The 24,794-nt window shown below is 39.2% G+C and overlaps 1 protein-coding gene across 1 annotated transcript in view; it reads left to right on the top strand.

Annotated features, from left to right (window-relative positions):
• CDKAL1 (CDKAL1 threonylcarbamoyladenosine tRNA methylthiotransferase) overlaps positions 1-24,794 on the top strand; it is a 309,422-nt gene that overhangs the window by 45,545 nt on the left and 239,083 nt on the right. The window contains exon 5 of the mRNA XM_070942475.1: positions 1,564-1,648. Coding sequence (XP_070798576.1) covers positions 1,564-1,648 — 85 coding nt within the window. The remainder of the gene's footprint in view (positions 1-1,563; positions 1,649-24,794) is intronic.

Genomic DNA, 24,794 nt, shown 5'->3' with positions numbered 1-24,794 from the left:
TATGCATTTGCTGTGCTTTATTTCAGTTGTAACAAATCAAGTGTTAAAAATTCTTCTGAAAAATTTAAAGGATTGTGCATGTGACTGTTTTTCAACATTTGCATTTGTTTATGTGCCATTACACCAACGCCCACAATTGTTGTTTGTAGATAATGCTTTAAAAACTGTTGTCAACAATGTATTTTATACATGGTTTTTCCCCTGCTTTGATTGACAACTAAGGACACGGTGCATCTTTGTTTTAAAAACAACTGCCAAAAATGAGCTAAACGTTTTAAATACCTGGTGAATTATAAAGCTGAAACTTGATGTGTCTGGAGCCTCCCTAACTGGTATATGGCTTCTCCTTGATTTTTCCCAGGTAGCCTCATAAAAATGCTTTCATTAGGTGAGAATAAGAAGTGCATATAATTTTGGTCCCCATTCATGTTGGCATGCATCTTTGGACAGATAATCCCAAGGGGATGCATCCTTACTACCCACACTTTTGGTATATCTCCTGCTGGGAGAGCAAAAAAAGTTATGGAAGCTTGTGAACAGTCTAACCATGAGAGCAAGTTACTGAGCAGTGTTGTCATATACTCTTCGCTGGTGCTATATGTAAGTAAATTACTTATGTAGGAAAGCCTCAGCAGATCACAGCACCTGGCTGCTCTTCATGAATCTTGGAAACTAAGCAGAATTGGGCCTAGTTAACACTTGCGCCTTCTGGGAATTCCAGACTTGGCTAGACTGGGATGTCAAAAATATATCCTGGAAGATGATAAGGGCAAACCACTTGTGTACTCTGTCAAGGAACCTGCATGAGTGCTGCAGTTACCAGGAACTAAGCTAAACTCAGGTTATCTGAATGCACAAAACAGGACAACCCTACGTTACCTCTTAGCTCTCAATAGAAAAGATCAATCTATGTTGCCTGCACTATATCAATGGTAGACAAAGGGCCGCAGCTTGGTGAAAAAAACCCCAGTAATCTTTATATGATCCAATCTATGTAAGTGAAGATTTATTTCCAGAAGCATTGTTGCTGATTCAGATCAATGTTCAAATTATCATTTTAAGTAGTTTATATGATTTTTCCCATAATATTTATACCTATTTTTTGTTCATTTTTAACCATATTTTTTAATACTTCAGTGTTGCCACATAATCATATTGTGTTTTCCCGAAAATAAGACCTCCCCCAAAAATAAACCCTCCCGTGAAAATAAGCCCTCCCCCCAAAATAAGCCTTCCCCGAAAATATTTAAAGGCATGCACAGCCAGTCCCCACCATTTCCTCTGGTTAGGGTTAGGGAGACAGAGTTGGAAATCAGATAAGACGGCAAGAGGATCCCTATCTTGCTCCACACGCCCCAAAATAATAAGACGTCCCCGAAAATAAGGCCAAGTGCTTATTTCGGGGTTCAAAAAAATATAAGACAGGGTCTTATTTTCAGGGAAACACGGTATATTCTTATGCAAACTTCATTCCTTTGATAAAGTGTTGAACCATAATCTCTTCAGTGTGATGTCATACAAAATAAAGTTTGAATACATAACATGTATGTATTTATATTTCAGAAAATGCAGCAGAAGCAGACCTCTGGCTATTGAACAGTTGTACAGTAAAAAGCCCTGCTGAAGACCACTTTCGGAACTCAATTAAGTAAGTTGTTATCCTTTGATAAGCACTCTTGAATTAGTAAAGATGATTGAAAATTCTTTCCTTGCATAATGTCTACTCTTGTTCAAAGCAGAAATGGAAAATACAGAAGACCAGGTATAAGTTGATGGCAATTGTACCAAAGTGTGGAAGTTATTCAGTACTCTGTTCATTAAGTTGTTTTCTTTAATAAAAGCCTTAAACCCCCAGGATGACACTAAAAAGTCTTGGATATGACCCCAGAAATTCCAAAAATGTTACCGGCTTGTAATTTTAATGTAACAGTATAGGAACATTATTAAATACATTACTGAAGAATAATTATATTGACTGTAATTGATTACAGTTATTTGTATGCTGTCTATTGAAACTACTCTAGGCAACTTAACAACAGTTACAGAGAATCTGTAAATATTATAATCATTCCAATATTAAAAAATCTACTGCTGTCCTCCATTAAATGACACTCTCTAAAAGCCTTGTGGAAGATAATGTTTTATATTTGTTTCCTGAAATATAAAGTGCTGGAGACTAATATGACTTCAGGAGACAAACTACTCTAAAATGAGAGTGCTGTTATTGCAAATGCCATTTTCTAGGTCCCTAACCCCTAATCACTCCAAGGATGGATACCTGCAGCATTCTGTGCTGGCCAGATTGTGGCCTTGTTACCTGAGGAAGATAGTGAAGGATGGCCCAAGCCATAAAGAGCCTTATTAGTTTACATCCAGCAACTTGGATGGAAACCTACAGCAATCAATAAAAGTAAAGGTTTCCCCTGTCCAGTCGTGTCCGACTGTAGGGAGCAGTGCTCATCTCTGTTTCTTACCCAAGGGAGCCAGCTTTCTCTGAAGATACTTCCATGGTCATGTGGCCAGCATGACTATATGCTGAGGCACACGGAACACTTATTATCTTCCTATAGAAGTGGTGCCTATTTATCTACCTGCATTTGCATGCTTTCAAACTGCTAGGTTTGCACCAATCAGTCAGTCAGTCAATCAATCAATCAAGCAGGTCTCAAATAAGAGGTATTATTCTGCTGAACCAGTCTGAGCTGGTCAGTAGGCAAGCAACTCTGCTCTGTGCCAGATACAGCTTCTGTGTTTCCTTGAATGACATTGCCATTTATAGCAAATTGCACTAATCCAACTTAGAAATGACAAAAGCAAAAGTTACCATCTTCAATACCTTTGATCTAGGTGCAACTAGTAGATCTACCCAAACTCACCAAAGGATCTCCTGCCATTGCTTCCATGTGCTGCTTCAGCAGGAGCTGCCAATCCCAGACAATACTCAGTTATACCTCTCAACACCAAGACAACCAAATGATGTCACAGAGATCTTGTCATAATACCCAGAGGTGGTTTGGTTCTGGATTGGGAGGACCAAGTTTAAACTCAACCTTGCCTCAAGATTGAGTGGCTGTCAGTTCCTGGTTCTTCTGATATCGTAACCTTTCCACCTTTAATTCTGAATGGGGTTATATTTCGCCAGACAGAACTAGTGTGTAAGTTGGAAGTTCTCTTTGATTCATAAAGTAGGTAGCAATTATGGCCAGGAAGATCTGTAGTTAAAGTGCTTGATGTGTCAATTAAGACCTTTTCTGGACTGGGAGGTCCTTCTCACAATTACTCATGCCATAAAAGATAGTGGATTCTATAAAGGACTATCTTTGAAGATCCCTCAGAAACTGTAGTTGGCCCAGAATGTGGTGGCATGAAAAGTTTGAGGCTCAGTTATGATTATAATCAAACTATGTGAACTGCTATGGTTGCCAGCAAGCTTCTGTGTATAATCAAGATTGTTGCTGGTTGTTACCTTTAGAGCCCTTCCATGGGTTACCTGAGGGACTGACCATCTTCCAGTTTTTACCATCCAATCTGTTATGGCAAGATAGGCATGTTCTAGACCCTGTCAGCAAATGAATGTCAGCTGATGAAGACTTGGAGGCATGCTTTTTCTGCCATAGCACCTGCCCTCTGGAACATTTTAACTCCTGAGATTAGGATTGCCCTGATCCCACTGTTTTTTTGGAAGGCCTTGAAGACTTGGTTATGTGGCCGGGCTTGGGGTCTTGAATGTATGGAGAGCCCTTTTTCCTGGTTATGCTGACTTCAGTGGGTTATAATATCTCTTAGCTGCAGTTTATATTTAATTTCTTTTTGTATCATGTTTTGATTAGTTTGATGATTGCTTGCTGCCCAGAGTGGCCACTGGTTTGAGATGGGTAGCTACACAAATTGAATGAATGAGTGAACATGCTCCAGATCTCGTCTTTAAAGCACTATTATCTGTTCCTAGGAAATTGCCTTGTCTCTCATGGTGCCCATCCTCTGGAATAATTATGAGGTTTACATAGCCCCAACCCTTCTATTCTTTACACAAGCCTTGAAGAACTGACCTGCTTTGATTGTGTATTAATGTCTTCATGTTTATTTTGCTTACATTTTAAGAAAATTAATTGTAGGCATCAGCCTTTTTGTATTTAGTCTCTCCAATTTCATTTCGATATTTAAAGGTCATATAGTATCATAAGTTCATCTTTCTCTCTTTTCCTGAACACAAGCTCAGCTCATAATCTATATTTATTTCTTAACAGTAACAGGATGAGTTAAATTTGGCTAAGTGCTAGCATCTACTGTGAATAAAATATACAGAGAATGGGACAAAGTTAGGTACAAATAAGTTTAATAAAACACTTCATCGTAAGTCACTGCACTGCGCACCAGAGATCCAAGAGGTAAAATGTACTTGTTTCTATGTGGCAGAGTGTGTGTCTGGACATGGTCACTGTGAAAGGCTCCTGAAACCAAGAACAGTTTTTATTGATATGACCAATAAGGTGATTTTAAACCCAGAAGTTGAATTCCTGGTGGGGCAGAGAACTAGCAACTTGAAATTCTTTATTTCCATAATCTGTGGCTTTTTAGGAATAGGAAGTCTTTTAGTTCTCTAACTTGACATCCTGATAACTTTTATTTTCATCACTTTTGGGATGGGTTTGTGACGTCAGCTGTAATAATAAAAGCCATATCTAGTGAAGTAGACACCTAATAAACCTTACGTGGTGTTGAAAAAATTAATACAATTAGGACCTGGTTAGGCTGACTGGGAGATAACTGGCAATTTCCAAGACTCTAGGCCAGTGATGGCGAACCTTTTAGACACCGAGTGCCCAAACTGTATGCACATGCCCAAATTGAAAGGTACGCACATGCGTGCAAATGAGTGAACGTGTGTGTGCGGTCATGCATGCATGCATGCGTGGACATGCGCGCATGTTCAGCAGAGATCCAAAGATCAGTTGGCCGGCGGGAGGTGGGGCATCCCAACACCAGCAGTATGGCAAGAGATAAGATCTTTTTCTTTCATGAGCTTCTGTTTCATGATTTGCAGGGAAACAGAAGCTCACGAAAGAAACGCCACGGAGATCTGACCTGGGGTGACGGGGCGCGTGCCAGCAGAGAGGGCTCTGCATGCCACCTCTGGCATGCGTGCCATAGGTTCGCCATCACGGCTCTAGGCTAAATTAGAAAATTGGGGAGGAAATCACTAAAGAAAGTGGCAAATAATACTTCTCTACTGTTGTGTAAAAAAATTACAGGGATTCATCCAGAAAGTCCCCAGGAGTCATCTTTACTTGAAGATTTTATCTTTTCTTTTAAGAAAGCCCCAACAATAGTTTCCAGGTGAACTAATATAATGATCTGTAACTACCTAAATTTTATTTAATAGTGAATTTAGTGCTATCCTTTCCTCGTAATTGTTATAGTACTATTTTTTTTTTTAGTACAGCTTCCTGTTGCCCTGTGGAACAATATTATGATTCTAGTAAAAAGCTGGTTGTTTTGATTATCCACAGTTAGTAATAAGAATAGATGGAAATCTCATTTCAGTAGCGTGTCTCATATAAACTTAAAATCTTGCTTGTTAAGTAAACAGTCAAATGGACTTTATGGAATCAGATGATTAGTGCAGTGTGCAGATGGGCTTCTATTGAGAGCGAACATGAGCTGTATTTTAATTCTAGTTAAGCAGCTGGTGTACTCTGAAGAATAAAGCAGAGGGTGGGGCTAAAAGATGAACAGCCTGTGATTCCGTCTTTCCTTTACGTTGGGTGCCTACTTTAAATTGAAGCACTGGCAGCCTGGCAGAAAGTTAGTGCTTTTCTGGCCAAGAAAAACCGAGTTTCCTAAACACCCACCGTTAATATGTTGTTAGGCAACAATAATGGATTGGGGCTAGCCAATTATCTTGGTAACAGAATTACTTACTTGGTTCCAACTGTTACAAGTGGTAATTTTGGACAATAGTAGGCACATGCATTGAGGCAGAACGGTGGAAATAACATGTTCTCAGTTATCGGAGCACCTCTTTGTGTCCAAAATATAACCGAATCTTATTTTAATTAAAACTGAAATATTGTTCACCACAGAATTATCTTAAGGCTTTTTTATTGTGGTTATAGAGGACATATTTTGTCTGTGCTGAAACATTTGTAGGGGTTTCCAGTATATTGCAAAACACAACACAGAGTGTTGCTTTTGTCCTATAAAGCTTCCAGTGACCTGAGTATGCTTTGTCTCTCTTCACCAAACTGATTATTCAGTCAGATCAAGTCATGATTGAGCTCCTTCTTTCAAACCTCTAATGTTGAAGATTAATTCAGTGATGAATAACATGTTGCATTTTCTCTATAATGTCTTTATAAAATAGATCCATTTCATATTCTATTCTGTTGTTTATGCCAAACCATAATTATTCTTTTTTTTTCAGAATATAGGTAGTCCTGAACCTACAACATTTAGTGACTGTTCAAAGTTACAACAGCACTGAAAAAATTGACTTATAAACACTTTTCACACAACCATTGTAGCATCTCAATGGTCATGTGATAAAAATTCAGACACTTAGCAACTGAGTCACTTTTATAACCGTTGTAATGTCCTGGGGTCATGTGATCACCTTTTGCGACCTTCTGACAAGCAAAGTCAATGGGGAAACCAGATTCTCTTAAGAACCATGTTACTAACTTCACAACTGCAGTGATTCATTTAACAACTATGGCAAGAAAGGTTGTAAAATGGGGTAAAACTCACTTAACAAATGTCTCACTTAGCAACAAAAAATTTGGGCTTAATTGTGGTCATAAGTCGAGGACTAACTGTATAATCAACTATCAGTCAAAGTAATTTTGATACCATTTCTTGATACTATTTATTGTTGTTGTTATTATTTTCTATTTTAGTTTGCACTATTTACCTTAATATGTGTATGGTAGAATGGTAGGATGATCATATTTTTAAAAAAACTTTAAAATCATGACAGGTGGGTTTTTTTGTTTTTTTTTGGAAATTCAGTCAAAACATAAGCTTGATAATTATTATATAAAAATTTGAAGTACTAGTTAGTATTACCTTCTTGGTAATTTTGAGAGACACATTTTTTCTAATCACAGAGTTACCTTATGACTCTAAATGTTTAAAATCTTGAGGTCTTCATTGTCCATGATTGGGAAAAACACATATTTCTGGTCATGTGTGTTTATACCTGATTATCCCCGAGTCAGAGTTTTCTAGTGTCTGAGAGAACATAAATTCAATCTAAATTCTAAATATCTCAGAAGAACTGGCTTCTAGTTTGGGAATCAGTGTTGGCAGAGATTATTTGTCTTTCATGTTCCAATGATGAAATAGTTGCTGGAAAAGGATATTTATCACCTTTTAAGCAATAGAGCTGGTTCCTTTTGACTTGTAGGTTACTGGTGATATTTCACAATTTCCCACATTTCTACCATGAGCAAAATTCGTTTTCAACCACAAGCATTTAAACAAAAATGTACAAACTGACCTTTTTATATGAATATTTTGTCATCCATAACCATAGAGGGTAGTCTAAGCAATTATATAGCGTCATTAGAGCTAACAGAGACATAATTACATGTAATGATCTGGTCATCCCACAGAAAGCTTCTTCAGCTTTCTTTCAACACACACATTATCATCCCTTGTTTGATGGCTCCTTCCTCTCTCTTTGATGAACATTAGTCATTTCAGATCAACTCTGGCAACAGAATATTCATGCCTACCTAGACAATTTTCCAACTGGAACTCTATCTCTAAAGGAGGTTCGATTGAATGTATAGATAACACTGAATATGCTCACAAATTGATCTACTCAATTTGAAAGAGTTAGATGACTCCAAATTATGTATATTCCACCACCTGGTATGTCTTGATACTGTTTTTTTCTTTTAACTGGAAGTTGTCCATCTGTAATTGAAAGGACGGTGCAGTCAGAGAAAAGAATATCCTGTGTTCTAGACGAATAGTCTTGTGGATTGGCATCCTAATTTGGATTCAATTCTCATTTGTTTTATAAATATTTAAATTTTCTTTCTGCAGATGATTGCAAGAGGGTAAATCTTCCCACTTCAGTTACACAATCTAAACTGTCCAAGAAAGATGGATGGTCCAGTAGCTAATAGTTATGCAAATTGGTATGCAAAATATCATGCTTGCTGAACATGCTTCTGCTAATGTTTTTTTCTGTGTCAAAAGCTATACTTTTAAAGAGTGTGCTGATGACCAAAACCAAATTGCCTCAGAATGAAAACTAAACTGAACTGAATTTTATTCATATTTACCTTTAATTAAAGTTAAATATAAGTAATATTATTACTTTCGCATCATATATTAATATTTTTTTCTTCATTCACATTTAAATTAAAGTTTAATGACCAGTCAAGGAGTTCCTTGTGGGCTCTATCCAAGTCTTGAGAAGCCACATCCACCCCTTGGAATCTATATACTCTAAATATTTGGACTATATCTAACAGTACATCTTCCTTAGAAGTAGTGATAAAAAAGCACAACATCTCAAAGGAACATTTTAGAATTTATCCTGGAAAGACCAATAAGATAGACTAAATGCCTGGAAGCGGTGCGGCTCTGGATGGGGAGGAACAGGCTTCAGCTCAACCCCGTCAAGACGGAGTGGCTGTGGGTACCGGCATCTTGGTTCCAAGGGAATATTCCATCATTGGTCATAGGGGGTGAGTGTTGCCCCCTGTTGAAAGGGCGCGCAATTTAGGCATCCTCCTGGATTCATGGTTGACTTTGGAAGATCATATTGCAACCGTGACCAGGGGGGCATTTGTACAGATTCATCTGGTGCGCCAATTGCGCCCCTATCTGGACCATGATGACCTCCGTACAGTCACTCATGCGTTTGTGACCTCCTGGATCGACTACTGCAATGCTCTCTACATGGGGCTGCCCGTGAAGACCACTCCGAGGCTTCAGCTGGTGCAGAATGCGGCCGCGTGGGTAATGATGGGAGTGTCCTGACACTCCCATGTTACACCCCTCCTGCGCGACCTGCATTGGCTACCGGTTGCCCTCTGGGTGATAATTAAGGTGCTGGTTATCACCTATAAAGCCCTACATGGCCTAGGCCCGGGGTACCTGACGGACCATCTGCGGCCAGCAACAACTCCCCATCGCCCGGTGCATTCCCACAGGGAGGGCCTCCTTGGAGTGCTGTCGGCCAGGCAGTGTCGTCTGGCGACTCCTAGGGAACGGGCTTTCTCTATGGGCACACCTACCTAATGGAATCAACTCCCCCTGGAGCTCCGGGTGGCCTCTGACTCTGCTCTTTCCGCCGTGACCTTAAGACATGGTTATTTCACCAGGCCGGATTGGACTGAAGGGGTTTTTAAGGGGAGTTTTAATGGTTTTTAACACTTAATATTGATTTTATCTGTTTTTATTGCTGTGAGCCGCCCTGAGTCCTTTCCGGAGAGAGGGCTGCATATAAGCTTAATTAATAAAATAAATAAATAAATAAATGCTTACTAATTGCATTTAAAGATACCTGGAGTTTTGTGATTTCCCATGTACAGTGAATTTGCAACTAAACCAGGTATAAGTTGTTTCCAAATTCTAATATGTCTTATGAAATTGGAAAAAATAAGAACAGTTGGATAAACATTTAGAAATTAAAATAATAGCAAAAAGCGGCCAAAGGTGGTAGGTGATTAACCTTTTTTCTAAAATTGGCCAAGGTTGGCCAGGTGTTGCCACTAGTTCATAAAAACATTGTTAGCTGAAGTGTGAGTCATTTGTAAACATTTTTACAGAGATTTCTTACTCATGTGAGTAGCTTTTACAAGTCTGGTAAATTGTGATTTTGCTCAGCAAATTCTTACACTATGTATCTCTTCACGAGATGAAATTTATTCTTAAAATTAAAACCTTTATTGCCTTCTATGGATTTTTGAATTTCTATCATGAATGTGAAATCTATAAAATAATTAAAATAGTCTAATTTGTCCACTTCACTGCAGTGTACATGATCTGTATGCATTTCAACTTGTGTTGATATCATTAGAAATATTGATATTGATAATTATAATCAATAATTATCAATTATTGATAATTATACTGATATAATTAGATGGCTGATTATGTTTTTAAAACACCTATCTTTTTCTCCTTTCTTTTTTGTATGTAAGATATTTTATTATTAATTGAAACTCATCAAACAAGAGTCACTGGGAGTTGGGAAGCACATACATTTTAATAATAATCTATGTATATACATTACTACTAAAACGTTTACTTTCATGACCTTGAACTGGGAGAAATGGTGTATCAAAGAGCACCCATTTTTGAACCAGGCTATCTCAAATGGGCTAACTTATGGAAAGCTTTCAAAATCCAGGACCTATGGCTCCCATGGAAATTTGGCAAATTTGTGGTCGCTTCAGTGCTGCTGTGCTATCACCCAGAGGTTTAGTACACCAGTCCTGCCCTAGCCCTTCAGAGACTGGGTAGACTGGTCTCGCCATTGGCTCCTAAAGAGTAGTTGGCTGCAGTCAAAGGCGTTAGAAGGTGCTCCTGCTCCCACTTTTGACACCATCTCAGCCTAAATGTCAGGTTACATTCTGATTGGTTATGATTAAATTTGTCACCAATGTGTTCAATTTAATTTGGTTGACTTTGGAAATCTCTGCCAAATTTTCCTCCTAATAATCAGGAAAGTAAACTCTTTAACTCCAAAATAAGCTTTTCAGAATTCTGACTAGTAATATTCTTTAGAAGGAAGGTTAAGTTTTCAACCTAAGAATGCCAGCAGTTACTTTCAGGTGAGGTACCAAGGTATAGACAATTTATGTTAGCAAAACTCTTAACATTACTTCATGGCCTTACAGTGGATAGAAGCCTGCCACTCTTGTGGAGGCTGAGTTGCCTGCATCTCCTTATAGTTTTGGTAGCAGTTGCTGGCTTCTTATCAATGTGAGAACTTATTTTCACAAGGACCAGCTATGTTATTTTTAGGTTTGCCCATGATAAGAGTTGTGAGCTTTTATTATAGCAGTAACATTATTCTTAGAAAATATAGTCCAGGTACTTGGCCTTTCTTTTCTTTTTGGTTTAATAATGTCCCTTATGTTTTCGGTGCATGTCCTCTCTTACATTCTGTACAGTTTTGACTTATGCTGAAGTACTTCTTCTGAATTCAGTACATTCAGGGGTGTCAAATCGATGGCCTGTGGGCCGGATGCGTCGCATGTAGGCCACGCCTACCCCAGCTCCGCAAAGAGGGAAAAAAATGTCACGATATGTCATGTGATGCAATCGAGTTTGACTACCGTGTAGTACATAATGAGAGACTCATGAAATTATTGACAGCAAGACTGGAGAATTGACAGCAAGACTGGAGAATTCTCACTCAGTTTTTAAATGAGCCCTGGTAGCGCAGCAGTCTAAAGCACTGTTATTAACATCAGCTGCCTGCAATTACTGCAAGTTCAAATCTCACCAGGCTCAAGGTTGACTCAGCCTTCCATCTTTTCAAAGGTAGGTAAAATGAGGACCCAGATTGTGGGGGCAATAAGCTGACTTTGTATAAAATATACAAAAGTATGAAGGCTATTGCTTAACGCGTTGTAAGCCGCCCTGAGTCTCCGGAGAAGGGTGGCATATAAATCAAATAAAAAAAAAAAAAGGCGATGGACTGTTTACAGAGACTACTACATAGAGTATTTCTCGTTCTTTTCTTAAATGGTATAGATATCCAGTATTGCTTTTCTTTGAACAGTACTGTATCACTAATGTGAAAAAAAAAATTTTTTCTTTAAAAATGTAACTTATTTGGCAGAAAGTCTTATCAAGAGGGTTTTTTCTCCACCTTGATTGCAGACACAAAAAATAAAACACTAATGACATAAAACCTAATCCATTATTTCATATTTGGAGGGGCTGGTTTCTTGATATACTGTGGAAACATTACCCACTGCCTCTTAAAATGTAATTTCATAAAAGAAATCCGTTTTCCAAACTTCATAAAGCATACAGAGACTGGTCTGTTTGAACTGATGTCACCCTAGCTCCCAGGCAGAACATCTGCTGATGGATATGACTGCATAAAGTGAAACTGGTTAGCTTTTTTTTTTTTTATTAGTTCATACGGTAAATCTAGCTGATGGATCCATGCTTTGTTTTCCAATTAGATATTAGACTGAATTACTTGTCCAAATCCCGGACTGCTTTTCCAAGCATCAGTTCTGTTCCAGGCCAGATTAAAAATGTGAGGTTTTTTTTTCACAACATAGCTGATACATCCCTGCTTCATACTGTATTGTGCTGAAGCAAGCCTGCCATTTCTGTTCACAACTAAGTTTCTTCATCACTTAGTTCTTTGGCAGCCCCTCTGGCCCCCAATGTTTTAAATATTTTCAGAACAAATCATTTTCAAACTAGAAAGTGGCTCCCCCCCCCCAAGCAAAACAAGGTGGGGCATTTATCCCTAATTTAAAGAAAGAGCCGGTGAAGCAAGCCTGAGATCACTCATCCTGACCTCAACAAGAGACATGTGAATTCCTGAGAACCCGAGAACCGATTTGTATTCAGTTGGCTCTATAGGAAAATAGTAGAGATGCAATTCTGTTTTCCTGGCTTAAGCTCCACCTGTATTTTCCACAGAACTGGAGAATAAAGCATCTTTCTGCTTTAGGTTCTGAACACATAGATATGGGTAATTCTACAGATGTTATAAATAGCCTGCTTTTAAATTTGTCTTATGAAGTTGGAATGTTATATATAACAATAGTTAAAATTGGAGAGCCAGTTTTGTGTAGTGGTTAAGGTTAGAACTCATGGGAGACCATGAGTTATAGTTTTGTTTGGCCCAAGGTCATCCAAAACCAGTTGGGTGACCTTGGGTCAGTCAGTCCTCTCAGCCTTAGAAAGCAGGCAGTGCTAAATACTTCTGAAAAATCTTGCCAAGAAAACTGCATGGACTTGTTCAGGCACTATTCAAGAATCGAACATGATTGAATGGAAGAAAAATCAAGTTGGAATGTTAAAAATAACAATAATTAAAATTGCAAATTTTGAAGTTTGGAAGACATGCTAAGCCAAAATTCATCAGTGTTAGGCAGTGTTAGTCAGACATAAAAACAATCAAGTCAGTGGTGGGTTTCAAATTTTTTTACTACCGGTTCTGTGGGTGTGGCTTGGTGCGCGTGGCATGGCTTGGTGGGCATGGCAGGGGAAAGTTACTATAAAATCTCCATTCCCACCCTCCTCCAGGGGAAGAATACTGTAAAATCCCCATTTCCTCCTGATCTGCTGGGACTCAGGAGGCGGAGAATAGATGGGGGAGGGGCCAGTCAGAATTTTTACTACCGGTTCTCCAAACTACTCAAAATTTCCGCTACCGGTTCTCCAGAACTGGTCAGAACCTGCTGAAACCCACCTCTGAATCAAGTACTTCTATGGCTGTAGAAGGAGTCTGTAATTCCTCAAAGCAACACCTTTTTGTTGTGACTCTAAAGCATTGTGTAGCCCTAAAACTGAGTCCCTGTGCTTTGGCCAGGGGAGGGCTCTCATTGGAAGATTGCTGTTCTAACTTGAAAGCCATGGTTTAGCTTTATGTCTAGGACTAGCCATAAATCCTAGTAGGTGTGGTTTTCGTAATTTTGTAGACTCCCATTGTGTACCTGCTATGTGGAAAAAGGATAAAAACTATTACAAATCTTAAGTGATTTACACACAAGCACATTCACACATTTTTAAAGCTTCACTGGGAGATGGAAGAGTTTACTATAACCTCTGGTCAAAGATACTTAAAAGTTTCATTGGTGAACAGACCAGTGGTGGGTTGCTACAGATTTGCCCCAAATTGGGTGAACCGGTAGCAGCGGCAGCGGGAGGCTCCGCCCAAATACCCAGACGCTTCTGCGCATGCACAGAAGCATCGCATGCATGAGCAAACAGGTAGCAAACTAAATTGAAACCCACTATTGGAACAGACGTTAATTATTTTTTATTGATTTGAGAGACAGTAGCAAATGACTGTATTAAAATGTTCTGAACAATATTGTGGGAGTGCTACAAAAAGAAAATTGAAATGAATACTGAAGTCTATATTCACAGATCTTTAGAAAGTAATTAATACAAGAAATCTCCTTGAGAAGATTCTTATTATGATTGTATTTCTCTTTGATATCTGCATACATTTTTTAAAACACTCTTTACTTTGGGTTAGTATTTAAAAATAGGAAATAAATTGAACAATAACCACTAAGTAGACAATTTTCATTTTCCCTTACACAGAAACTGTGAAATGTGTTTATAAACTTGTATCATGAGCAGATTCACACATAATATCATGAACTTTTTTTTTAATGTGGTGTTCAACAATGTATGCTTTCTGTTCTGGATTTTTTTTTGTGTGCTAAAATTATTAAGTATTTCTCCTTCTGCTGAGACCAAAAATAGACTTCTTAGCTTAACTGGATGACTTGAACAGAATATTTTCTTCAGAATATATATGTATGTATGTATGTATGTATGTATGTATGTATGTATGTCTTTTTTCTTTTTCGTAGGCTTTTATGTGCATATTCTTTCTAGCCAGGTTTTTCCTACGTAAGCTAAGATGTTCTACAGAGTTGCTGTTTGTCAGCAGAAAAAAAGCCCAGAAACTTGTGAATGAGATTTCACAGAACCAGGGCTGTAGAACATCTTAGCTTACATAGGTAAAACCTGGCTAGAAAGAATATGCATATATATATATATATATGTATGTATGTATGTATGTATGTATGTATGTATGTATGTATGTTTGTTTGTTTGTTTGTTTGTTTGTTTGTTTGTATTTCTGCATTTCCAACTGAAATAATTACTTAGTTGCTTTAATGTCAGTTGTTATATGCAAAGAGATGACTAACTGGTTAATCTTTACCTCTTTACTTCTCGTTCATGTATCGGTGCGAAAGGTTTATTCATTAAAATTTTAAAAACGGCAGATTTATTGGATAGGAAGTCACGTGAGAAACATAAGCACTGTCTAACCAACTCTGCTTTGGTAGATGAACTTTTTAAAATCAGTTTTATATAACAATTTTCTTTAAAATTAACCATTTAAAACCTAGACTACCTCCAAATAGCATTGCATCTAAACCTCCTGGAATGTTTCCCCCCTCCCCAATTGTTATTGCAGCCTTGACAGATAAACCCTTAACATCACATATTAGTTTGGTCTGTCAGTTTCACAATATATTTCTGACTTGTGACCCACATCATTGAAAAATTTCCCTCCCTCTCCCTCCCTCCCTCCCTCTCTCTTTTTAAGAAAAGCAACGCATTCCATTTCATATATAAGCATTGTGAAATCTGTATCTTGAAGAGCAGCAAGTAGAAAATGTTCTTAGGAACAAGGAACTCTGATGTCTTTCATCCCGATGTTGTATGTTTCAGAGTATCTCTGTTGCAGGCCGGTGCCTGGAATCAAATGTTACCTTGAGGGCCTGTCTTTCAGCTATCCTCCTCCCCTACCTAATCTTATGAATGAAACCTGAACCATCTGCTTGACAGATGGTGCAGGCAGGTAGGTAACCAAAGGAATTGTGTGTGTGTCTTTTATTTGCAGACAAAGTTGTGCTTACCATATGTACTTTGTTTACCAAGAGTTACTAGACTCTTTAAAGAAAAAGACTCTCAGGCCATCTGGATTAGAAAGTCATAACTGGAAGCAAGGCAGTTGAACTTGTACAAAGTGCCTTTCCTCAAACTGCTGTTTACTAGATAATTTATGACTAATTAATGGGGCTGACTAATTTGGATTGCTGAATAATGGGTGGGACTTTTCAGTTTTCACAAAGGACAATGGAAACATTTACCTTTACCCTGTTTTCTTTCCACCTTGTTTAAGTTTCAAAACTATGAAGTGGCTTTTTAAAACTGACGGTGCAGTTACTGGATGTGTGGGACAGTATGGTTTGGGGGCTATTATATTACAGATTTTAAATCTGATTTAGGATTTTTCTCTGTGTTACAGAGGACAGTAGGGGTTAGTTTCATATGCCCAGTGTCCCCTTCTTCTCCTTGCTTTTACCTTTGCTTGGGGTAAGCTGTATATTTGTAGAGGCCTGACAGATGTTAAAGTAAAAGAAGAGGGAAACCCTAACAACAATTTAAATAAACCTTTAAGTATAAGCCTTAAGCACTAACTTGAGTAAAAGGGGGGGGGAAAAACAAAGAATAAAAGAGGTGTGAAAAAGGAAATAATGATAGCCCAAAACACAATAGTTGTTAAGCAGCTGACAGATTTACCTGTGACAGGCATCTTTAGCTGGGTGATGATGTTTGAGATATTGTGGGGTATTGTGTGTGAAGGCTTGTTCTGTTTTAAAAACCATCTGCAGGAAAAGCTGATAGATTTTATTTATTTATTAATAAAATATATATAGCCACCCATCCCACCAAAGGTGACTGAGCAGCCATAATGTTATTGTCATGGCTGCTCAAACAGAGTAAAATATATGTATTAAAAAACACTGCATGCAAATATAAAAAGCAGTAGCAATAAATATCTTAAAAACTCAAAATACAATTAAAATGAAGGGAGAATAAAAAATGGCCCTTCAACAATGGATCCATCTATCCAAGTCTCTGGTTCCAGGGGAGCCCAGCCTGGACACATAGCCAGGTATGGTGGCCTTCTGGAATACCAAACTCATGTTTTAAGGTGAATGTTGGAGCATAAAGAATATGTAACAGTGGTTGGCTTTTCAAGAAGGATAGAGCTAGTGGAATGCTTTATGCTGTAATAATGTCTAACAGATTCTAGAAATTTGGGATCCAAAAATTTTAAATCCAATTAAAATCCAGGAATATTTGCCACTGCTGAAAGACCATGACTCCTGTCCATACTATATGTCATGGCCCTATCAGATCCAGTTCGGAGGAGGAGGAGTTGGAACTGGGACCATCCAACGGGGATGGCACATCTCCCCCTGGAATGTCTGGAAAGGCCAGGGCCTGAGGATGATGCTGTCCCAGACCCCTCTGGCACTGGGGAGTTGGTCAACCAGACAGGGAAGCGGCCTGCTCTCACAAAGGCAGGAGAGGATTGGCTGCAGACAGGCAGTGGTGATAAGAAGCAATAGATCCCCTCTGATGAAGAGCTGCCTCCCCCACCGATCTAAGGGCATGGAGAATGGAGCGGAGGGAAGCTCAAAGGAGGTCCACAAGGCTGCTAGTGAGGAGGCTGCCCCACCCTGCCCCGCCTCATAAGAAACATCTGGCTTGAGCTAATTTAGGCTGGGGGAGGATGTCTTTGTCAGGAACAATTGTTTGCTTTGGTATGCACTTTCCTGGCCTTTGTAAACTCTGGATGACTTTGGATCATGTTTCTACCCTGTGGACCTTGATTCTTGTTTGTGGACTCCGGACCTTGCCTCGTCGACTTGGAACCTTGTTTATGAATTATGGACCTGCCTTGTGGACTTAGAACCTTATTTATGGACTACGGACTTCCTCCTTGCCTTATGAACTGGGTCTGGTGAATGTTGGATTTAGTTTATGGGCCTGTATGGCACTCATTGTCGATGTCTGCCTTCAGGAAAGTTTGGAGTGGAGCTTCACCAACAATTGTAGGGCCAGTTGTCATGGGATAGCAAACAATAAAGGACTTTATTAGAGCCTACCACTGCCTAGGCAACCTGGGTCATAACACTATACCACATTTTCTCCTCAACATAGGGCTGGGGAGGGATTCTAGAGGAGAAATTGTGTGTTTGTCTGCCTAGCTCACAAAACAGGGCTCTGGCCCAGGGGTGAAATTTACTTACCTTCGCTACCGGTTCGCAAATGTGAGTGTGCGCGCCTCCTCCACGCATGCACAGAGCCTTCTGCGCATGCGCAGAGGGTCAAAAGCAGGACATGATGATGTCTGGGTGGGTGGGTGGAGTCTCCCGCCACTGGCACTACTGGTTTGCCCGAGCCGGATAGAACCGGCTGGATTTCACCACTGCTCTGGCCCAACATACCTTAAAACCACAAATAGCAAACTTAAAGCACAGCACTATTAAAAATATTGATGTTATTATTTTAAAAAGGTAGGCTAAAACATTGGATATTAACAGTGAGTGACCTCGGCAGATCATCATTATGTTGAGACCCCCGGGGCTCTTGACATAGCCAAGTTTTGAGAAGGATGGCAGGGAAGGGACCAATCTCACCTAGTAAAGGATGATGTTCCATAAGGTGATGCTACAGCAGAAAAGGGCCATCTCCTGGATCCCACTTGTAACACTTCAGTAGACAGGACCTGCAACATACCTCTTCTGCCAGATCTGATGGGATGGGCAGATATTATCAGGAAGAGGCGGCTCACAATAATCCGTCCCCGTCCCATGAAGGGTGTTACAGGTCAAAACCAGCACCTTGATTTGAACCCAGAAGCAAACTGTCAACTAACGCAGCTGTTATAATACATGTCATTTTACGGTCACACATAACTGCCCATGCTGCCTCATTCTGCACTAAATGAAGTTTTGGAATACTCTTCAAAGTAGCCCCATGTAAAGTATATTAGCATAACCCACCTGGGAGGTGACCAAGCATGAGTGATTGTGAACAGAGCTACTAATTTTGGCTACACAGCCTATGTTTAAAATTCTTTTTTAACCCCTTGAATTATATCTTTCAGTATATGAAGGCCCTACCAAGCTTACAATTGGACTTAACATTTCCAGAATAACAAGTTGAAAGGGACCTTGGAGGTCTTCTCGTCCAAACCCCTGCTCAAGCATTCTTGATAGTTGTTTATTGACTACACAATGTTTTTTAGTCCGTGCATTATTCACAGAAAGGTAAAATATCAATATTTTAAATGATTAAAAATAGCAGCTACCTCATTCAGAAGTTTACAACAGCTAAATTATAGTAAACAATTTGCTTACTAACATCCTTCCCACTCCACTATTAATTGTCAGGGTAGGAAATAACAGTGCAGTTATTTTTTTTTTCTTCATTAGCCTAAATCCATATGTTCTATAGTAGTATATGAACTTCCATGCAAAGGAAGTAAATTTGAGTAAATATTTGTTTTTAATTAGGGAATTAAAATTGTGAAGATGATAGTACTTCAGCATCATATGTGACTCAGGGAGGAAATTGGGGTGTCTTTGACACGTTAATGTATAAATCACTATGTTTTAACATTTAAAAAAATGTTTTGGGAGAAGAAAGACGTAGATCCACTCAGTTAGTTTGCCCCAATCCACAGTATAAATCCTATCTAGACATATAAGGGAAAGTGCAAAATAATTGCTAGAACCTAGTGATTTACTTTGTATTCTATTAGTTTATGTTGGGTGCAATAGACATCATTGTAAATCCCACTTTCAGAATGCCAGTTAATTTATTATTACAAGTAGTTCTTGCTTAACAGTGGCAATTGGGACTGGAATTTCCTTTCCTAAGTGATGCGGTTGTAAAGCACAATGTCACATGACCGCACTACTTAGCGATGGCAGTTCCTGCAGTCCCTCGTTTAAATGAGGACTGTGCGGCTTGTTAAATGAAAACATCACGCAACTTCCATCTTCTATCTTCCTGCTGATTTCCCCATTGAATATGCTTACTGGGAAGTGAAGGTCACAAATCATGCCACATGATGCTGTGATGGTCAGAAATTATTTCCAGTTGCCAGGTGTCCCAGATCACAATCCTGCAATGGCCAGAGCTTTGAGGACTGGTCCAGTGGTGGGTTGCTACCGGTTTGCCCCAGATCGGGGAAACCGGTAGCAGTGGCGGGAGGCTCTGCCCACCTGCCCGGACGTCTCTGCACATGTGCAGAAGCAGTATGCGTGCATGTGATTGCCCATGCGCCTGCGAGCAAACCAGTAGCGACCGAAATTGAAACCCACTACTGGACTGGTCGTAACTGCTGCTCATTCAGCAAGATTACACCATCGTTAGAATGGTCATTGAATAAGTGGTAGTTAAATGAGGGCCATCTGTAGTCATGAAATCTGACATCCAGACATTTAGGCAGCCCATTTTCTCTCCCATCGCATATGTGTATATTTTAAAACTGGACTGAAACCGTGGCTCTGTAATTTACTTGGTTGCCCCCTTCTGCCTCTGTTGATTGGCTGTGGTCATGATTTAGTTTCGGAGTGAAACACGGGGTCACATAGTGACGTCTGCACGGAAGGTGTATTTAATAAAGAACTTCTGGCCATCTGTTGCGAGAAGAATGTTTTCAACGAGCCACCTGGTGTTTCAGAATGGATTTCTTCCAGATAAGCCTGAGTTTACTTAACAAACAATAATATTAATGGAGTAAAAGGTAGAAAACGGAGGTCAAAGCTTTCCTTCCTGTTGCAAAAAAAAAAAAAAAAAAAAAAGTTTGGATCCTAACGTTCAGACTATCCCTGCTCTCCTTTTGTGGTTCATCTGTCATTAAAGCAATTTTTTTCTTGCTTCCCAAATGGAAGATGATGAGTAATGTTGAACAAAAAGAAACTCACAATGATTAGTATAATGTTCGGTGCAGTATATGATTTAATTTGGAGCAGTAGATAGCCACCTGCCGTACTTTTTGTCTGAAGGGTAATCTGGCAAGAAAGGCAATGCTGGTTTGGTTCCTTTTTTTTATTTCTCATATCTTTGGAACCATCTGACCCAGCTGTGAACTGAGTGATCAAGTGCTTAGCTACTGGGTGTTTATACAAATCAAACCAAGGTGTTCCTTTTTGTTTTGCCCTACCGTAAAATGCTTTTAAGCATATTGCTACAACACTATAACTTTTTTTTTATCAAAAACCAGCTTGCGTTGTTACCCAAATCTCTGAAATAAAAAGAGAGGAGAGGATTCTGTTACAGTTGCAGATTGTGGCTTTAGAAGCTCCTTGTTCCATTTTAAATAAATGTGTGGTCTATCACTCAGCTAAAATTTTAAGGGGTAGGATTTCCAAAAAAAATATTTGGTTCCATAACAATTTATGCCAATAGCAAGATACCTTAAATTATCAGAATTGAGAATGTGTTAGTGGTAAACACATTAAAGTCCAAATAGTAATGTAGCAAAATAATCACAGTTTCAACATAAAGGCAATTGCAAAGAGATGCTAAAGGAAAAAAAAATACTGATATTAAACCAGATTTCATAGGTGTGACCAAATGAGCAATCTGGGCCATTACATGCAATGCAAGTATTCTGTCACTAAGGGATGTTGCCTCAGTAAGTGTGGGACTTTAGGATTCAGACTGACAGGTACTTGGTCCACAACACACCTGACATAACAATAGTTGAAAAGAAAAAAGTATGGTTCATTGACATTGCAATACCTGGTGATGCACGAATTGAAGATAAGCAGCAAGAAAAAATCACAAAGTACCGGGACTTACAAATTGAAGTTGAGCGACTGTGGAAAAAGAAATCGTGTGTTGTCCCGATTGTAATTGGAGTCCTCGGAGCAATACCCAAAGGGCTACCCCGCTATTTAGAAATTCTAAATTTGCCGGACTTGAACATTTTGACTCTACAAAAAACCACCTTACTCGGAACAGCTTACATCCTCCGACGATACCTTAACAGTTCCTAGGTCCTTGGTTAGGACTCGAGCTGCTGAGCTATTAACCAGCCTCAAAGGCTGTGAATCTCACTAAAGATTAACCAATAAATAACAACAACAACAACAACAACAACAACACTTAGACTTATATACCACTTCACAATACTTTACGGCACTCTTACAGAGTCAGAATATTGCACCCAACAATCTGGGTTCTCATTTTACCAACCTCGGAAGGATGAAAGGCTGAGTCAGCCTTGAGCTGGTCAGGATCAAACTGCTGGCAGTGGGCAGAGTTAGCCTGCAATACTGCATTCTAACCACTGCGCCACCACAGCTCTTGCAAATTTCTGTAAAGAATAGAGATACCTCAGAGCCAGCCTGCTGATTTTGAGAAAACTAAATGAAGTTGCAGCTAATTAGTACTTAAATAAGAGACCTTTAGGCTATCCAAAGTGTTGTCGTGAAAGCAATATAGATGTGCCTATGTAATCACCAGGAGTCAAACTCAATTCAGACGAGACTTTTTCATGCATAAACTCAGCCAGACATTTTCAATTTGGATTTGTTGAACCAACCTTGAGTTAGTTAGTATAATTCACTAAGCCTTAAGGTCCAATTAGCACAAACATACTTTTTTTTTTTTTACAATAGCTAGCTTTCCTTCTAAGGTAGGTTGTGAAGAAGCCAACTGTCCATAGTTTGTTTTCTTCAAGATGATCAAGATGCAAGCCTGATTTACACATAGTGCTAACCCATAAAGTGGCTTATTTGCATGTGAATCAGGCTATTATGGTTTGTAAACCTTTATTTATACACCACGCTCACAGTTTAGCGTACTGTATATTTCTGCCCTAATGTGATTAAGCAAACCATGGCTTGATACAATGTACGATCAGAGTCAGAATCTCCGTTCAGCCAAAACAAGCCAGTGATCATAAGGATTTGTCAGGCATTGCTACATTTTCAAGGCAATTTGGAACATGTTTAAGTCTGTGTCATGCATTAACTGGGGGAGGCGGGGGGATCCCAAAGTTTATCAGGGGTATGGTAGAGGAAAGACTTCATGTGTTAATTGAGCCTTACAGCTTAGATGTCAAGTAGGTCATAATGCTTTGCTTTGGACAGAACACTACATGGGCAAGGGGGAAACAGATGGGCCAAAGGCTAGCCAATCAGCAGTGCTGGTTGAAGGCAGGGAAGGCAAAATCGGACAGTCTGAATTCATAATTGGTTTACAGTGGGTGCAAAGAAGAAGGTAGGACAGAATCAGATGGCTCAAGATTAAATTACTAATAAACCATAAAAATGGAAGATGAGAATGTACTGAATATTGATTGGCAGGGAGGCAGGATATAAATTGAAGAAATGAACATCATTATCATCCTGCCAATGTAAAAGTAGCTGACTGGGAAGAACAACCAAAAAGTGTGGGTAGCCTCCGAATTAACAACCATTCATTCAGAATTATGAATTTTGGGGGAAGCCAAAACGGCATAAATGGGGAGATAAGCAAATGGTGGGAATACCTTACTGAGGCTCCAGGCTGGGAGTGACGAAGTCCAGAATGGCTTGGGTTGAAGTGAATATTCACTTAACTACCCATGATTAACAACCACAATGGGGAGTGCTGGGATTGCCAGTTGTTGTTATGGTCATATTTTAACCTGCTTAACCATGCACGATTTATGATGATAATCCTAGTCCCAATTGTGGTCCTAAATCAAGGACTACCTATAGCTCAAAATGAGATATTGCTCCAGTGCAAACTTCAGATGCTGTGTGTTCTGTCACTGCTGTATCTTGCACTAGCAAACTGATGATTTTTCTGCTTTTCTTATTCTCTATTAAATTTTTAAAAAAGCAATAGTTACAACAGTTTGTTTAGTGACTGTTCAAAGTTACAATGGCACTGAGAAAGTGACTTATGACCGTTTTCCACATTTACGACTGTTGCAGCATCCCCATGGGCATGTGATCAAAATTCAGGCATTTGGCAACTGGCATGTATTTATGATGGTTGCAGTATCCTGAGGTCATGTGATCACCTTTTGCGACCTTCTGACAAGCAAAGTCAATGGGGAAGGCAGATTCATTAAACAACCGTGTTACTAACTTAACAACTTCAGTGATTCATTTAACAACTATGGTAAGAAAGATCATAAAACTGGGGCAAAACTCACTTAACAAATGTCTCTCTTAGCAACAGTGACTTTGGCTCAATTGTGGTTGTAAATTGAAGATTACTGGTATTCATCTGCAGTATCAAACCTTTATGATATGCAATAAAGAAACAAACAGTTCTAAAAGCAAGATAATTTAGATAAACTGCATTTGTCATTGCAGTGGCTAGAATGCAGTACTGCAGGCTATTTCTGCTGGCTGCTGGCTGCCAGCAGTTAGATTCTCACTGGCTCAAGGTTGACTCAGCCTTCCATCCTTCCGAGGTCAGTAAAATGAGGACCCAGATTGTTGGGAACAATATGCTGATGCTTAAAGAGGGCTGTAAAGCTCTGTGAAGTGGTATATAAGGCTAAGTGCTATTGCTATTGGTATTTCTGCTGTAATTTTATGCCCCTGATTGCACAACGTTAGTTTAATGCCGAAGGGATCATCTCTGGCATCCAGAGTATCAATTTCACATAATTTAAGAAAAGCTATGATTGGAAATGATCCCATATGGTTTTTGTGTATGTGTGTGCATTTAAGATCTGGAATATGGGTAGTTTTGTGGCTAAGTGCAGGCCTGGAAGTATCTATGGAGCTTCTCAGTCATCCAGGTCATGGTTGTCCCAAAGGTGCTTCTCCAAGAGGCCACTGGACTTCCTTGTTTTCCTTTGAAGATGTTTTACTTTGCATCTTCAGCTCTGACTGAAGCTGAAGAAGCTTCTTGGATGAGAAGCTAAACGTCTTTAACGAAAAATAAGGAAGTCCCGTTGCCTCTTGAAAAAGCACCTTTGGGACATGCAGGGCTGGAAATGGTCATAATTGCATTTTTACTCCAGGCTATCTACCAAGCTTCCTGGTAGAGTAGAATAGAGTAGAGTAGAGTAGAGTAGAGTAGAGTAGAGTAGAGTAGAGTAGAGTAGAAATCAAAACAAAACAAAACAAAACAAAACAAAACAAAACAAAACAAAACAAACAAATCACTGGTAAAATATATCAGTACTATCCATTGAGCATAATTTGATCTATAATGAGTTCTTTGGAACATGACTTGCATTCAGATACACGATCCTCCATTAGAAATGGAAGTATTGTGAGCTA

Source organism: Pituophis catenifer, unplaced genomic scaffold, assembly GCF_029215685.1.
Source record: "Pituophis catenifer annectens isolate HBS135680 unplaced genomic scaffold, rPitCat1.0.hap2 SCAF_3, whole genome shotgun sequence".
In the NCBI taxonomy this organism is placed as follows: Eukaryota; Metazoa; Chordata; class Lepidosauria; order Squamata; family Colubridae; genus Pituophis; species Pituophis catenifer.
Note: the sequence above shows the minus strand (reverse complement) of the source record. Positions and strands in the feature narration are given on the sequence as shown.